Raw genomic sequence first — 17,070 nt, forward strand, 5'->3', positions numbered from 1 at the left:
CCTTCCCATTAGTCTTTCTGGGAAGAAACTCTGGAATGATATGTGTGGGACTAGAAAGAATTAGTGTCTGAGTAAAATGGGAATGTCTGTTGAGGAGGTTAGGGAGAAGGCAAAAGATAAGTGTAAGTGGAGAATGGTTATGAATGGAATATAAATTGATGTAACCCAAAGGTGTTTCTCCTTGTCTTCTCTATTTTCACATGAGGGTATGAGGAGGAGGAGGGGTGGGTGCTGTTTAAATGAAGTGGCTGGCCCTGATTTTGCGTGTGCTGTGTCTTGCTGCATTATTTCTGACTCAGGCATTGGGCAGGAGACAGGGATGACCTTTCATCCACAAGGGGCTAAGATAAAGGGGAAATGAGAGACAGATTCATCATGGTCTTGGATCTCATGTTGGACTCGTGATTGACAGCTATCACCCTCCCAGAAGAAAACTCAGAGCTCATATATGACTGATCTATGGGTAATGCTGTAACTTTACACACACACACACCCATGAATGTTGAAGTAACAACCCACAGCGCAGCGATACCGAAATTATTTCAGCCCTGGGTGGTATTCAAATCTGGACCACCGTAGTGGCAACCAGGAACTCTAGCCACTATGCCACAAGGTGTGTGTGTGTGGGGGAGAGTGTGTGTGTGTGCCTTGACTTGTTCCTCCCTTACAAGTGGGAGGAAGCTTATTGGTACAAAGATGACAGGCAGATTAGTGTAGGAATATCATTGGCTGTAAGTGGTAGAAGGTGGGAGGTAGTCACCAGTTACTCCCTCCTTGTGTTTTGAAATTAGAGGCAATAGCCTACTGACGAAGTTGACAGAGATCCAGGGCCATCTTATGACCAAGTGCCACCCCCTTGGGGCTGCACCACCAAATGGAAGTGAAAAAGTTCATGGGATGGAAGGGAGAGGGAGAAACAGGGAGAGTGAAAATGTTGGACCCAGCATGACGCAGAATAACCGGACAGGAAAGAATCACGAAAAAGAAAGGAGAGGATTTAAGGATAATGCAAAGAACCAAACAGAGGAGGGACAAAGAACAAGAGCATAAAATTTACATACTATTTATTCTATATACCAAGGGCTTTTCCCCTTTATTTGGAAGGTAGCCAAGTCAAAGGGCAAGTACCCACTCCTGTCCACCACCACCCTTCCCTCCTCTCATCTTAGCTCCTCGTGGATGACGGGTCATCCTTATCTCCTGCCCAATGTCCTGGGTCAGAAGTAATGCAGCAAGATACAGTATATCCACAACAAGGTCACTTCACTTAATTGGTAATCCCCCTCTCCATCCCCTCGTGCGGAAAATAGAGAAGACAAGGAGAAATCCCTTCAGGCTGTGTAAAAAAATAATAATAATAATAATAATAAAATAAATACATAAAAATTACATTCAATATAAGAATTAAGGGAAGATTATGAGAGAGTGATCGGAAGCAAGACATGAGGATGGAAGACGAGGAAGAAGAAATGAGATAGGACAAGAAAAAGAGATAAAAAGCAAATAATAATAATAATACCTGTTCCCTCATTTCACTACCAGGAAACCCACAGTCCCAAGGCAGCTAGGAACGAATTCTGGACTCTCCCGTAGATCTCTTTGGGAAGATACTTTGGACTGGAGTCTGGGATGCATCAGTGTGGGGTAGTTTTTACATCTCAAACAGCTCGTGGGGGAACATTTATTGAATGGGCAATATTACTGAGCTGCAAAGCAGAGGAGATACAACTGGATTGGACAAAGAATGATTTTGGGCCCAGTATGGAGACCTCCTGATGGAAGCGAAGGATATAACAGGTATGAAAGGTATGAGAGGTCTGAGAGAAAGGAAAGAAAGGAAAGAGAGGAAAAAAAGAAAGAGAAAGAGAGAGAAAGAAAAAGAGAGGAGGAAGAAAGAGGAAAAAGAGAGTGAGAGAAAGGAGAGAGAGAGGAGAGGGAGAGGAGAAAAAGAGACAGAAAGAGATGTAAGTGAAAGAAGAATCTCGAAAGTATTGGAAATGAACTGCGGAAGGAAGAAAAAAGAAAAAGATGGAAGGTAAGATTTAAAGGGAAAGAAACAAATGAAAAGCTACATACAATATACCAACATTTTTTTTTTCCCTCACTAGGGAGGTAGCCAAAAAGAAAAAGGCATAAAAACCACTCCCAACATACTCCACTCCCCTCCACCCTCTTCCTTCCCTCTTATCTTGGCACCTCCTGGATGACGGGTCATCCCTACATCTTGTCCACTGCCCTGGGCCAGAAGCAGTGTTGCAAGACATAGCACATCCACAGCAAATCAACTTCATTAATTCGGCGACCTCCCCTCTCTGTCCCCTCATGCAGAAAAGGAGAAGACAGGGAGAAATCCCTTTGGGCTGCGTCAATTTACTTCTCACATATACTCCCTCACCCCCCATCTCCCCACCCATTCCACCTCATGCATCACAGCATCATCCATGCACAACCATTCTCCATTCATCCCTATCTTCTGTCCTCTCCTGTCCTTCCTCAACAAACATTCCTCTTTCCCAATGCCCTTTTTTACCCCTTTTACCCAGTACCAAAAAGAATATAAGGAAAACTGAAAGAATCCAAAGAGCAACTATGAAGATGAACCCCACACTTTCAGAACTGTCATACAAAGAGAGATTGTCAAAACTAGAGTTACCGAACCTGGAACAAAGAAGAGAAAGAAGAGACTTGTTGACTATCTATGGGATTATGAGAGTTATTGAAGTCCTTGATAGAGAAGACTTACTAAATTGGGATATGAGAAATACAAGGGTACACGGAAAGAAGCTCAAAAAGGACAGTTATAGAAGAGACCTGAAAAAGAACAGCTTTCCCCACAGAGTGGTGGATGTATGGAACAAACTGGACAAAATCATAGTGTGTGCAAAAACCATACACGAATTTAAGAAGAATTTAGATACTGTGGGATACAGAGATAGGACACCATGAGCATAGCTCCTCTTCCCGTAAGATACAACTAGGTAAAAACATGTACACAAATACACTTTCATACAATATATACATAATCAACTTAAAAATATGGCCTACATACCTCAATAAATATACATCTTTGCAAGCAATTCTGTCATAGAAAAAAATAGTATGGGAATAATATCCAAAACCTATGAGCAGTTGAATCATTTCCAAGAGTCTGAAGTAAAACAATTACAGTATTTACAGACTATATACAATCACCAGACCTACAGAAAAGTAGACCAAATGTGTACATGTGTGTGTGTGTGTGTGCATCATATATTCACCATGGTCTTAAAATTCGTGATTGACAGTTATTACCCTCCCAGATGAGAGCTCCGAGTTTATATACGGCCTGATCTATGGGCGCTCATACACACACAAATGCACATAAAAATCCTTGCCCACCAGAGCTGAAATGTTGGGTGTAGTGATGCTAAAATTTGTTCAGTCTTGGATGAGACTCAAGCTCAGATTCCTGTATTAGCAGTCATGAACTGTACCACTGCACTATTAAGCCAAGTATGTGCATGTGTAATGAAAATACTCAAACCATATAATACATCAAGGCACTCTGCTTTATTGCTTTACATTTCCAATGCATGTATGTATGTACTACATTTATACATACATACCAAAGCCCCTCTCTTTTTGATAAGGGACCAAGTCAAGATGCACATCCTCTTCATGCAGAATAAAACCCACTTAAAGATCCCACCCATCTCAGCACCCTGTGACCATTCATGGACCAAGAATAAGTATATCCAAGTACTGATCCTATGACTTCTGGTGAATCACATCCCCGCCAATTGTCTTTAAAACCTAAGAACACCCTCACCGCTACCTGGAGTTACATTCTTGTCCCTGTATGTGTTTTTTCAATACATACAGGGATAACTAAACAGGGCAGAGTGAGGAAGACTGGGGATTTTCCTCTGTATTCTTCTTCTGCGAAGATACGAGGTATGCTTTGACTTAGCCACCCCTATATAAGGTGGAAAAGTCCACAGGTACATACATGTCAAGAATGAGCCACATCATATGCTACGTATGGTTTGTCTTGAGTTTGCTGAACTCGGCACTTAGTGCCTTCATTACCTCTCCATGGCTTGACTTGACCTTTCGCATAGATCCATAGTTGGCTTTGACAAAGAGAGCAAAAGCATTTGGAGTTCTTGGAGTCTTGGGTGTGGGTTGAGGCGGAGGCAGGTTTGTGGAGTTTGGGATTTTCTTGTGCGTTGACACAGGTGTGGGCTTCGAATTAACAATAAGTTCAAATCTACCACGACAGTGCCCGCAGACTTTTCTCTCCGTATCCAAGCTCTTGGAGTGGCGGCCAATGCTGTGATGTAAATAATAATAAAAGAGGTGATCAATTGGTAAGATTTAAATAATGATTTGGTTTAACATCGCAAACTCCCCCCCCTTGTCGGTAGGCAAGGACAGTGCCCTTACAGTGGACTTTGTAGTATGTAATTTAATGAACCATGCCCTCAGTTCAACTTGCCCCGAGCAGGGTTTGAAACGTCATCATCTCGACCTTTGCCGCATGTAACGACACCCTAACCTGCTCAGCCAGGAAGCATCCTATACAAGATTTAAACAAGTGAAAAAAAAAAAAAAAAATACTACTATTGGAAGCTCATAAACGAACCTCCTTAATAATTCTTTGGATGAGTGTGAAGTGAATACATGCTTTGACCATTTACACAGAAGAAAATACCTTTTGGCGTATGCACGTATTTATATTATTATAATGTTGAGGGGGGGGGGTTCGTTATTGTTTTTATTTTGAATTACATACACATGGAAGTACCATAGTCTTTTTTGTGTTTAGGGCTTCTCATGATCTTAATGTGACCCTACTTACCGTATCTATAGACTACCCCCTGTATATGGGTGAAAAAAGCTCTAGGTAGATGGATAGACTTACCATACTCAACAGACTGATCTCTCTAAAACTACTACATTCATACATGTCTCCCTTCCCCTTGTACATACATACATATACCAAAGGTTTTTTTCCCCTTACATGGGAGGTAGCCAAAAGACAAAGGCATAGACACTGCTCCCACCCATTCCATCCCTTACATATTCCACTCCCCTCTACCCTCCTCCCTCCCTCTTATCTTGGCACCTCCTGGATGATGGGTCATCATCTTTTCCCATTATACAAGGGGAAGGAAAAAATTCCTTCCCCTTGTATAAAGGGAAACTCATGCACCTCTCCGACCCACCTACATATTTCCTTTCCTTAGACACACACTGAACAACCTCACCACCCAGCACTTCTAAGCTACCAGAAGAGGCTGGATGACCGCGTTGTGAACAGCTGCCCAGGATGTAACACTTCACCCCATACCATACAACACATAATGGAAGACTACATTATACACAATCATGCACGCAAACAACACAACATACGCTCTATAAAGGATTTGTGGGAAAACCCAGTTTCGGCTATGGCATTCCTTGGGGAGACGGGACTGCTCGGACAGACAGTCTAGGAACGACAACAACAACAACCTCACCAGTCACTCCACTATAACTACCCCCCACACTCTGTCTGACATTACATGTGACAACCTTTCAACCCAGGTACAGTGAGTCCTCCTTATACGGTAATTCTTTATCCGGTAAATTCACAGTTACAGTATTTGGTAATTACTACCCTTGATTCTATTTACAGTAAGAAAAATTCACAGATACGGTATCTGCTAGATATTTTGAAGAGGAAAGAGCAGGGAGAAGGTACGTCTGCCATATCCTATTATTACATGTTATAATGGGTTCAGTATATGGTAATTTCAATTTGCAGTAAGGTTTTCAGGAACGCATATGTACCATATAACGAGGACTTACTGTACCTTTACAGCTTTCATCTCTTACAATATGACCTGTATCTTCTTTTCCTGTGGCATTAGCATTCTCTTTTCCCATAGCAGTCATTTTCCTAGTACCTTCCACTGTTATAATTATAACCTTCCTATCTTCTATATCCAACAACTTGAATGTGAACATGATTTTATGAGGACATATTGTGTGGTACTGAAGATGGGTTGTTGTAGATCACCTTTTTCCAAACTTTTCCGATGCTAAGGGAACCCCATGCAGTCAGGACTAAGCAGTCCAGGAGCCCATAACTAATATCTTATTAAAGTAATAGAAGGATAAAAGAAAGTGTATGTTTGCATTGCTTCCCAGTACTCCCCATAATTGATTTCAGCACACTAGCTTATGAAATGCTGTCGTGGATGTTTGAGTACATTTTCATTTGAAGTTCTACATACATACATACACCAAGGCTTTTTCCCCCTTACAAGGGAGGTAGCCAAAAAGGTGGGATTTTGGTTTGTGTGTTGAGGCATTCTATCAGAATGATTTCGGCGCATCCTGTAATTGTTCTCAATTCTTTATTTTGTAAAGTATGTAAGGTGTCTATGTTGATTTACTAGTTGTTGGGAACCATGCTGTAAAGTGTAACTAAGTATGGTTTTCAAGAACTGGATCTCAAGACTGATTAGTTTCCAGACAGCACTGGTACAATATCCATGCATCTCCAAAATGACACTGAGTAACTGGAGGGGTCTTCATGCAAGTAAAAGAAAAGGAAAGCACGTGAAAAATGGGAAGGAAAGACCTCAGGATAATATTGAAAAAGAAAATTTTGTTTTTTAGTAAACATGCCAAGAAAATCAAGATAGTGATTAAAGGTGAGAAACGGGATAGTTTAAGTTACAATACCACTCAGTCAATTAATCATAGCCTTAAGTTTTTCTGACCAGAAACCCCACAGGCACATGGTAGCTGCCTATGCTACTTAGGTCCTCCTACAGACTTCTTGAGGAAGAGGTGTACAATGTATGTCATATGAGGCTGCTTCTATTTCACGGATTTGTACAGTAAGTCCTCGTTATACGGTACATATGCGTTCCTGAAAACCTTACCACAAATTGAAATTACCATATACCAAACCCATTATAACATGTAATAATAGGATATAGCAGACGTACCTTCTCCCTGCTCTTTCCTCTTCAAAACACGAGCGGATACCGTATCTGTGAATTTTTCTTAACGTAAATAGAATCGAGGGTAGTAATTACCAAATACCATAACTCTGAATTTACCGGATAAAGAACTACCGTATAAGGAGGATTGACTGTATAAAGGAAAGGACATGTAGATGGCTCCATGAGGAGCTAAGATAAGAGAGGAACAAGGGTGGTGGATGGGGAATGGAATGGGTAGGGGAAGAAGCATTTGGTATATATATAGATAGATTGATAGTAGAAGGAATGTAGTCAGTGGTTGTCTCATGTCTCCTTATTCAAAAAAGTGAAAAATTGTAGAAAATGACATCAGATAAATGTATGTTGCTCTATCGCCACTTACCTGTATCCACACTGGATGCACTTGTATGGTGTACTTGCAAGCAATTTCATAGTAAATTTTTTTAGAAAATGACATCAGATAAATCTATGTTGCTCTATCGCCACTTACCTGTATCCACATTGGGTGCACTTGTAGGTGTACTTGCAAGCAATTTCGTAGGAATGACACCGGCTAATCAAGGGAAGCTCCGGGAATGTGCGCATGGCCCTTGCTGACCTGTACGAAACATGAATATAAGAGATCACAAACTGTCGTAAGGAACGTATAAGAACATGGACCACTTTGACTGTCACCTCGCAAAAACATGGTCTACCTATATACCAAAAAGCTTCTTCTCCTCTTACAAGGCAGGTAGCCAGTCAAGGCATGTCTATCTATCTATATATCTGGGCTTTTTCCCCCTTACATGGGAGGTAGCCAAATCAAAAGACAAATACCCACTTCCACCCTTCCCTCCCTCTCACCTTTGCTACTTGTGGATTCAATACTGTACTACAATGTTTTCAGGTTTACAAATAGTAGCTACTATTTATAAACCTGAAAATATTGTAGCACTGCTGAATAAGCTGAATGAAATAGCAATTATGAACTTATTTTTTCTTTTATTAATCCTTGTTCCCATAACGTTAATAGCTGGATCTCAGCTGAAGACAGAGGTCTATCATAAATAAAAACAAAACTTTCATACATAAGTATATATATATGAAAAGGCTTTTCCCCCCTTACCTGGGAGGTAGTCAAAATCAAAAGGCATAAAATTCCACTTCCACCTATATCTCCACCCATTCCACTCCAATTCACCACCCCTTCCTCCCTCCCTCCCTCTTTTCTTGGCTCCTCCTGGATGACAGGTCATCTCGCCCAAAACTTAAATGGAGAAATTGGGAGAAAATAGCCACAGTTGATAAAGAGACTTTAGGCCCAGTTCAGAGACTGTGTACCCATGGTACAAGGCAACACCTCCAAATGGCGGCGAGGATGTCAACAAAGTTTTGGAGATGTATTTGAATTACTTGCAGTGAAGGTCAAGGGGATGGCAGCTCAAATCCTGCCACTGGCGAAGTTGAACCAAGGGCATCGTTCATTAAATTCCACGCTACAATGTCCTCTGTGAGGGGCACTGTCCTAGCCTTCTGCTAGGAGGGAGATTGTGACGTTAAATGATACCATCATCACCTGTACCCCCAAGGGGTATGAAACCTTAAACTTGGGGGTACGAGGCATGATAGCCAGTGCAATGGTACTGTATATTTACCATGAGAAAGCAAAGCAAGGTTTGTATCACTAATACTTTATATATGTTTGCATTGTATTTGTATTGGATGGGGGTACAAGAAATTTTTCTGAAATTTAAAGGTACTCCCTCATTACTAGAGGGAGATGGATGCTCACTACCCAAGCAGGTAAGAGTGCTGTTACTTGCATCAGAGGTTGAGGTGACAGCAGTTCGAATGCTGCCCCAAGTGAGATGGACCAAGGGTATGGTTCATCAAATTCCATGCTACAAAATCCTCTGTAAGGAGCACCATCCTAGCCTCCTGATAGGGTGGAGTGTCGTGACATTAAACCAAATCATCACTAGAGGGAGATCATTCTCAGATGCAGGACCATCACGAGGAGGTACCTATCACTGGTCTGCATCTCAATAAATGCTTGCGAGTCATTCTCCTCAAACAAACATGAAAACAAAGGAAAATTTTGAGCCCTGGTTCTAAGGTCCTGGTGTGAAGGCACGGTGTCTCGTTGCATGACCTCTGACCCGAGCAGTGTGTCGGGGGGATGATCTTTCATCAACAAAGTGCCAAGATGGGAGGGACAATGTGGCATTGGACAAGATGCAGGGATGACCCGTCATCCAGGAGGTGCCAAGATAAGAGGGAGGGAAGAGGGTGGAGGGGAGTGGAATGTGATAGGGTCAGAATGGGTGGGAGTGGTTTTTATGCCTTTGTTTTTTTTTTTGCTACCTCCCTTGTGAAGGAGAAAAAAGCCTTTGGTATATGTATGTATGTGAAATGGGCTACAGGTGGGTATATGCATTGACTTGGCCATTTCTTTCATAAAGGAGGAAAAAGGCCTTTTTAGTATGCATGTATGTATGTTAGGGTAGAACAAACGGATTTCACCCAACTTTCTCCAATTCCCACACGAGGAAACGGAAGGTGGGGGCACCATGTAAGTAAAACTGCCTTGCTGTGGATGTACTGTGTCTTGCTGCATTGCTTCTAACTCAGGCAGTGGGCAGGAGACAGGGATGACCCTTCATCCATGAGGAGCTAAGATGAGATGGGGGAAAGGGTGATGGAGGGGAGTGGGTATTTGCCTTTTGACTTGGCTAACTCCCTAATGAGTAGGGAAGAAGCCCTTGGTATATAGATAGACAGTATATAAGAACAATATTGAGGTTTGCCTCAATCCTGTAAACTACTAATAGGTAATCACTTACCATGCTTTCCAAAGTGGTCCGTGTCCATCCTTATAGCCACTGATGATCCAGGCTGCAGCATGGCACATCTCGTGGATCAGCGTGTCCCTGAGCCTCTCTGGAATGTCTATTACCTGCGGAATGTACCTCGCTTTTAATGTTTAACCATGGGTTTACTATATAATTCATACTATAGACAAGAGGTTCTATCCCCTGTCAAGTTTTGGAATACAAATTAACAAGTATTTGTTCATACATACATATATCAATGGCTTTTTCCCCCTTACAAGGGAGGTAGCCAAAAACAAAGGCATAAAATCCACTCCCACCCATTCCTTCCCCACATACTCCACTCCTATTTAACTCCCTTCCTCTCTTATCTTGGCTCCTCCTGGATGATGGGTCATTCCTGCATCTCGCCCACTACCCTGGGTCAGAAGCAATGTAGCAAGACACAGCACATCCACAGCAAGGCCACTTCATTTAATTGGCAACCCCCCTCTCCATCCCCTCATGCAGAAAAAGAGAAGATGGGGAGAAATCCCTTCGGGCTGCATCAAAATATCATTCACACATACTGCCACCGAGTGTTCCCACTTGAGTCCTAAAAGGTGACAAAAATGGGACGGAGATAGGACTAGGCATTCTACTCTCTATAGCCCCAAAGGGGACATTCCTAAAAAAAGGCAAAGGCATTTGTCTATATTTGCAAAAATAAAGAACAATTAAACCACATAAAATCCTTTCAGACTATTATGTACCCATGGTTTTTTCCGTTCTTGTATACGTAGTGGCAGAGTCGAAGTGGGCCCATCAAGTCAACCAGCTAAGTGCCAGCCAGCCAGCCATACACCCACACACACAAACAAACTGAACAAGATTATGTTTGAAGGATGGCAAGAATCACCATTTTGGTTATAGATGCATCAATTTTTGTATCTACTTTTGTATGGATGTGTTGTGAGCTATATTTGTTGTTGATGTCATTCCCTAGGCTGTCTGGCTGCGCAGTCCCATCTCCCTGAGAAACATCACGACTGTACTGTAATGGGGTTTTCCCGCAAATCCTTTATAGTGTGTAAATTGTGTTGTTGGCTTGCATGATTGTGTACAATGCAGCCTTCCATAATGTGTTGTATAATATGGGGTGAAGTGTTATATCCCAGACAGTGATCTGTGATGCAGTCATCCAGCCTCTTCTGGTAGTTTGGAGGAGCTGAATGGTCCTAGTTCCTGGTCTGGCAGCATCATCATGGGACCACCTCCCAACCTAACCTAACAACCACAGCATGCCCCCCTACCACTGGTTCTTATGCAGGTGGCATTGATCCCTGAGATATAGATAGTAGGTTGCGGTAGTATGCTACTAGATTATTTCTCCCCCCCTTTCCAATTTCTTTCTCTCCATGCATTTATTTATCTATTTTCTACCTATGCATTATTTATTTATTTATTTTATTACCTTTGCATTTATTTATTTTTTATTATTATCTATATTTTTTATTTATTCATTTATTTATTTATCATTATTATAATTTTCTTTCACATCTGATCTAGTTATGGACCAAAAGCTCTCCTGTAGGCATGCTCTGCCTTTGTAAATCCTTTGTGTTTGTATTATGTGGTGGAAAGGATGGCTGGGATTAAAGGTTCTTATATAGAAATATGTGCCTATCATTTCCATATTCTGTTCTATGGAATCACGGCCAGATAGTCAAAGGCCAGGTCTCTCTCAATTGAAAACAAAGGCTACAGACAGAATGACTGACACTAAAAATCAAATTGGTCTTACCTTGCAGGATAGTTCCAATCGAGCTCCTCTTCCACTCGGCTTTGAGCGATCAATCTGATAATAACAAAATCCTGCGGTCTTCCTCATTCTTGCATTCCATTCAATTCTCATGTCCGCTGGAAGTTGATTCTCGAATACATGATTGTTGTAATACGAGTATAGTTTCCGTACCAAATCTTCCTTACATTTCTTGAAATTCTTCAGATAAGGCCTTGCCTCTGGATGGCAGCGATGCGGCTCGACGTACTCAGAAAGAGAGGACAGGAAGGTCAGAGTGGGTGTATGCTGTGATGACCTGTTAGTGTAAACAGAAGTAAATTTGTTCTTCACTTTTGGATGGAGCCGTGGTTCAGTTACGGCCAACGGTTTGATGGGTTTAGTTGCGGGTGTATGGTTGGTTTCTGTCGTGGCTGGGGTTTTTTGCTTCACAATTATTTGTGTCTGTGGTTTTGTCGGTTTTGGTAAACTGTATTCATCATCAGAGTCTGAAGTAAGGAGGATAACTTCTCTTGGGGGTTGTCTTTCTGTAAATGATCCTGGTAAGGGAGTTGCTGCTTTTGGTTTTTGGATATTCAGTTCCGCAGATATGCTTCCAAGCTCTGTGGATCGTAACCTAGGTTGACGAACATTCAGCCGTTTAGATAAGGGTGGCAAGTAAAAACTTGAATCGTCGCTGTCTGTCAGATATGTATTTGTATCATTGTTCTTTGTAGTTTTATTTTCTTTGAATACGTCCTCTTCTGAATCACTTCCACTTTCTGATACGAAAACATTTTTTACTTTTCTTTCTGGTCTGGATAAATGTGTTCGTATCTCTGACCAAAGCGAGGTCTCAATTCCGTTATCTGGGGATTTGGACACATAGTTTCGTGTTTTTTCTGGATTAGTTTTTGTCGCAAAAGGGGAATCTTCCGCTGCTTCACTATACTTGGTTTCATCGTCAGAAGACTCAATCACTATTTTTCTTGACTTCACTGCCTTAGTTTTCTTAATAGAATGATGTTCTTCTTCCAATTCACTACATCTAGTTTCATCATCAAATGAGCCTACCACAGCTTTCTCGGGATTTTGTGACTTAGTTACTTTGAAATGAGGACTCTCTTCCCCTATTTTACGACAGGTATCGTCATCATCAGAAGACTCGACAACAATTCTCCTTAGCTTGTCTGATTCAGTTCTTTTTATATGAAGATTACTTTCCTCTACTTCACAACACTCAGATTCATCATCTGAGGACTCGACCACAAATTTTCTTGGTTTGTTTAGTTGAGTCGTTTTTATGCAAAAACTATCTTCAACTTCATCACAACTAGTTCCACCATCAGAGGACACAAGCACGTTTCTTTTTAGTTTCACGTGCTTACTTCTTTTAATAAAACCTTTTTCCTCCTCCACTTCGTCACTTTCGTCATCGGTCATTAAAGGGTGACTTTCCGTTTTATCTGTAAAGTGCAGCCGAAGATTCTGACTATTACACAAATCTTTACTACTTTCTGCAAATCCTCCCTCCTCTTCACCAGAACTTGAAACATATTTTCTCTGTACTTTGCCTGTTGCACTCACTTTAGCCCTTCCTAAAACAGAACTCTTATTTTTCCTCCACTCAGTACCATAAATCTCATCTAATTCTCCCTGTAATTGCATACCATTAAGAGTAGAAGCTTGAGACACACTGTTTTTCCTTCCCGTTGCTTTTAGAAACTCCAGAGGAGACTTTTCTTTACGTGTTGTTTCCCTCCCAGGAGAACATGAAGTGGGATTTCTGAACACCTGCTGTGAAACACTTAGGTGGGATGTTGTCTCGGGGTCTGACAAAAGCACAGTAGTTGCTTCTTCAATCAGAACTGATGCATGTTCTCTCACATTATGAGAATTTCTTTCCAGAATATCTGGATATTGCTGCACTGATTTCCTGGAACTCTTCTCCTGTATAGTTATATCTTCTATTTGCAATTCTAATGGCAAGGACTCATCAGATAATGTATTCTTCCTTATTCTTTGATTGCTGGATTTCTTTCGCCTAATTGTGACTGTATTTTTGTCCGACTTAGTTCTGCTTGGATAAAGATTCTCTTCATCTGTTTCGTGATGTTCAATTTCATCATCCGAGGACTCGACTACAATTTTTCTTGTCCCACTTAACAAAGTTCCTTTAATGTAAAGACTTTCTTCAATTTCATCACACCGTGTTTCATCACCAGACGACTCAATTGTATTCCTTTTTAGTTTTCTAGAGACACTTCTTTTAATAAGACATTCTTCTTCCTCCACTTCATCACTTTCGTCATCAGTAATAAGAGGATGACTTTCTGTTTTACCTGTGAGGTGCAACCTAAGAGCCTGACTATCAGTCAGATCTTTACTACTTTCCACAAGTCCTCCCTCTTCCTCGCTAGAACTCGAAACATATTTTGTTTGCACTTCCCCTGTTGCACTCACTTTAGTGCTTTCTAAAACAGATCTCTTGTATGTCTTCCATTCACTATCATTAATATTATCCAATTCTTTTTGTAATTGTGTGAGGTTAACAGTGGAAGCTTGATACAAAGATATATATTCTTGCCCATCCACATTTGGATTGAAAAATGTTGTTTCTGCTGAAGTTGACTGTCCATCTCCTTTCCTGTTTTTACCCATTAATGAATCAGGATCATGAAGATCTGAATTTTCCTCATTTTCCAATAGTGTTCCTGCAATTTTTGTGCCTTTATTTATTGGGAGAGGCTCTGAATCTGATCTTAGTACATTCTTTTCACTACTTTGTGAAGGTAAACCTTTACACAGATTCAGCTGAGGCGACTTTCTTGTTTCAGGCAAGCCATGAGTATCATTCTTAGCAACTCTACCTATAGTCACAACTGTTTTATTGTTTTCCGATTCTTTTCCTCTTATTTCTTCCTGGTCATGATCATTAGTAAGACAACAGTTCTGACTTAGCAACAGCGTATCTCTAAGGTCCAATTCTTTTTCTCTTATTCCTTCCTGTTCATGATCATTAGTTATACGACTGTCCTGACTTAGTAATAGTGTGTCTCTATCATCGTACTGCGGCACAGATTCTTTTGATCTCGAGCGAATATTTTTGAAAGGACTTGTCATTATCCATTGAGCTACCGGCGAAACTTCTCCATTGGACGATCCAGGCGAGACTGTAGTGTTTTTCAGTTTTGTTGCCTTCAGAAATTCTTGAAGAGGATTCTCCTTGGGTGTTGTATCCTTCCCAGGAAGGTATGAATTAAGATTTCTTAAAACCTGCTGTGAAACACTCATGTGGAATGTTGTCTCAGGGTCTGACAAAGGTACTGAAGTTGTCTCTTCTATTGGAAATAATGCCCTTGTATCTCTTACATAATGAGAACTTTTCTCCAGCAGACCTGAAGTCTTTTGTACTGCTTCCTTGAGGCTCTTCTCCTCCACAGTTATATTCTCCATCTGTAACACCAATGACAAAGACTCGTCGTATATTGTGTCATTTCTTATCTTTCGATTGTTGGACCTCTTTCGTCTGACTGTGACCGTATCTTTAGGCTCAAAGTCTTCAGTAGACCTACGTTCCTTCTCATCATCTGAACTGTCTAACACAATGACAGTGTCTGTGGCTTTTGGTGCTGAAAACTTCTTGATACGTGTTGGTGACGCAACTGGGCTACTACTGCTCGAGCTAGAACTGAGGACGATTTCACATCCTGTTGTTATTGAAGACACGTCCTGTAAAGACATGCGGCATACAGGCTGGTTCTTTCTGTTTGAGAACTCTGCAAAGGTACTGTTTATGACTTGTTGTAAAACTGGTTTCCCAGGAGATTGAAACTGTGAATCTCCAGTCAAAATTGAGTCTTCTGTGGGATACATTACAGAACCCTTATTAGTTACTGGACTTCCTGGGAGTATATTGTGTCTTTCATCACTGATAACACCCAAGTAGTCAATCTTCTCAACAGCGTCTATATATTTCCGTAGACCAACAGGTGCCTGTTGTAGTTTAGTAGATGTGGAAAAGTTCGTTTCATTCTGGCTATCACAGGTATAGTATAATTGTCCTTTAGCCCCATGCTTTTGTACAACCGGTTGAATTTTTGGAACATGGCAGAACTCAATAAAGCTTCCGTCTTCGTCAATGTCCGTAAGCAAACTACTCCTGCCTTTTCTGTTTCCTTCTCTAAGCTTGGCTCTATCAGTCCCAGAACCAGACGGGCCAGAAGAAGTGGTATGCAAGTCTACATCTCCTGCAGTTATGATGTCAACCACATCATCATCTGATTCACAGTCTTCTTCAACTTCTGGTATTTTGACAAATACATGTCTTTCCTTTTTGAGAGACGAGTCTTGAAACGAAATAGGCTTCAACCAAGATGGAAAGGCATTCTGAGGATTTCCCCAATATCCCTTACTTGACTCAAAGCTTCCCGCTTTTTCTTCTTCTCCACTAGTTTCAATTAATTTCCTCTGGGCACGGCGAGAAAGCTTTCCGGCACTTCTACCTGCAATACATAAACATTCATATAATTATAATACATACATACATATACAAAAGGCTTTTTCCCCCTTACAAGGGAGGTAGCCAAAAAAACAAAGGCATAAAAACCATTCCCACCCATTCCATCCCTAATACACTCCACTCCACCCTCCCTCTTATCTTGGCACCTCCTGGATGATGGGTCATCCCTGCATCTTGTCCACTACCCTGGGACAAAAGCAGTGACTCAAGACACAGCATATCCACAGCAGGGCTGCTTCATTAAATTGGCGACCCCCAACACCCATTTATTGCCCCTTCTGCCTTTGCTCCTTGTGGATAAAGGCTCAATGTATGATGATGATGACTGATTGATGGTAATAATAATTAATTAATGGTGAAGAGCGCTTGATAATGATGATGCTAATGATGATTCATTCGATGTCACAAAATCGTTCTCTCAGAGAGGGCTAGGACTGCCTCTTTACAGAGCACTTTTTGAAGAAGAGGATTTATTGTATGACCTTCAGAAGCAGTTACACCTATAAACATAAGTTTCTGCTGAACCAATAACAGAACGTCCAACTGAGTGCTGCAAAGGAATGGGTCATAACAGGAAGTTATATAGTATAACTACAGGTGGCCTGGTCTTAGCATAATGTGACTGATTACCCCATGCAATTTCCTTTAACAAGTCTGTTTTTTCTTCATAATTCAGTAATGATGCAGTGTCAAGAACTGCCATGCACATATTGATTATGGATAAAACTAAGCATACCTTGATGTAACTTTTTTGTTTTAGAAGAAAGTTGCGGACTTTTCATCCCAAAGGGAGTCTGGGGTAAGTCCCGTATGTCAAGCGAGAGCCTTGTGCCATTATTACTTGGTTGAGTGGTGTTCATTTCATCACCTTATAATTTCCTCTTCCTCTTTCTATGGAATAGAGCATATTTCAGTTGAAAAACAATTAGAAATCTATGAAAATAGAGCACATATAACAAAATCCCTACTCTGTGATACACTGTCACACTTACACAC

At 41.1% G+C, this 17,070-nt stretch overlaps 1 protein-coding gene across 2 annotated transcripts in view; it reads right to left on the reverse strand.

Annotated features, from left to right (window-relative positions):
• Positions 1–619: 619 nt before the first annotated feature.
• The window catches only part of LOC143037841 (uncharacterized), a 46,521-nt gene continuing 30,070 nt past the window's right edge, over positions 620–17,070 (reverse strand). The window contains exons 2-6 of one of the 2 annotated variants that reach the window (XM_076206404.1): positions 16,811–16,965; positions 11,577–16,057; positions 9,806–9,918; positions 7,471–7,578; positions 620–4,312 (exon numbers count right to left, since the gene is read on the reverse strand). In XM_076206404.1, the coding sequence (XP_076062519.1) occupies positions 4,015–4,312; positions 7,471–7,578; positions 9,806–9,918; positions 11,577–16,057; positions 16,811–16,934 (5,124 nt within the window). In that variant the 5' untranslated portion in view covers positions 16,935–16,965 and the 3' untranslated portion in view covers positions 620–4,014. The remainder of the gene's footprint in view (positions 4,313–7,470; positions 7,579–9,805; positions 9,919–11,576; positions 16,058–16,810; positions 16,966–17,070) is intronic. The other variant, XM_076206405.1, reaches the window with a different exon arrangement.

This window comes from Oratosquilla oratoria, chromosome 23, assembly GCF_046742065.1.
Source record: "Oratosquilla oratoria isolate Oo_2021 chromosome 23, ASM4674206v1, whole genome shotgun sequence".
Lineage (NCBI taxonomy): Eukaryota > Metazoa > Arthropoda > Malacostraca > Stomatopoda > Squillidae > Oratosquilla > Oratosquilla oratoria.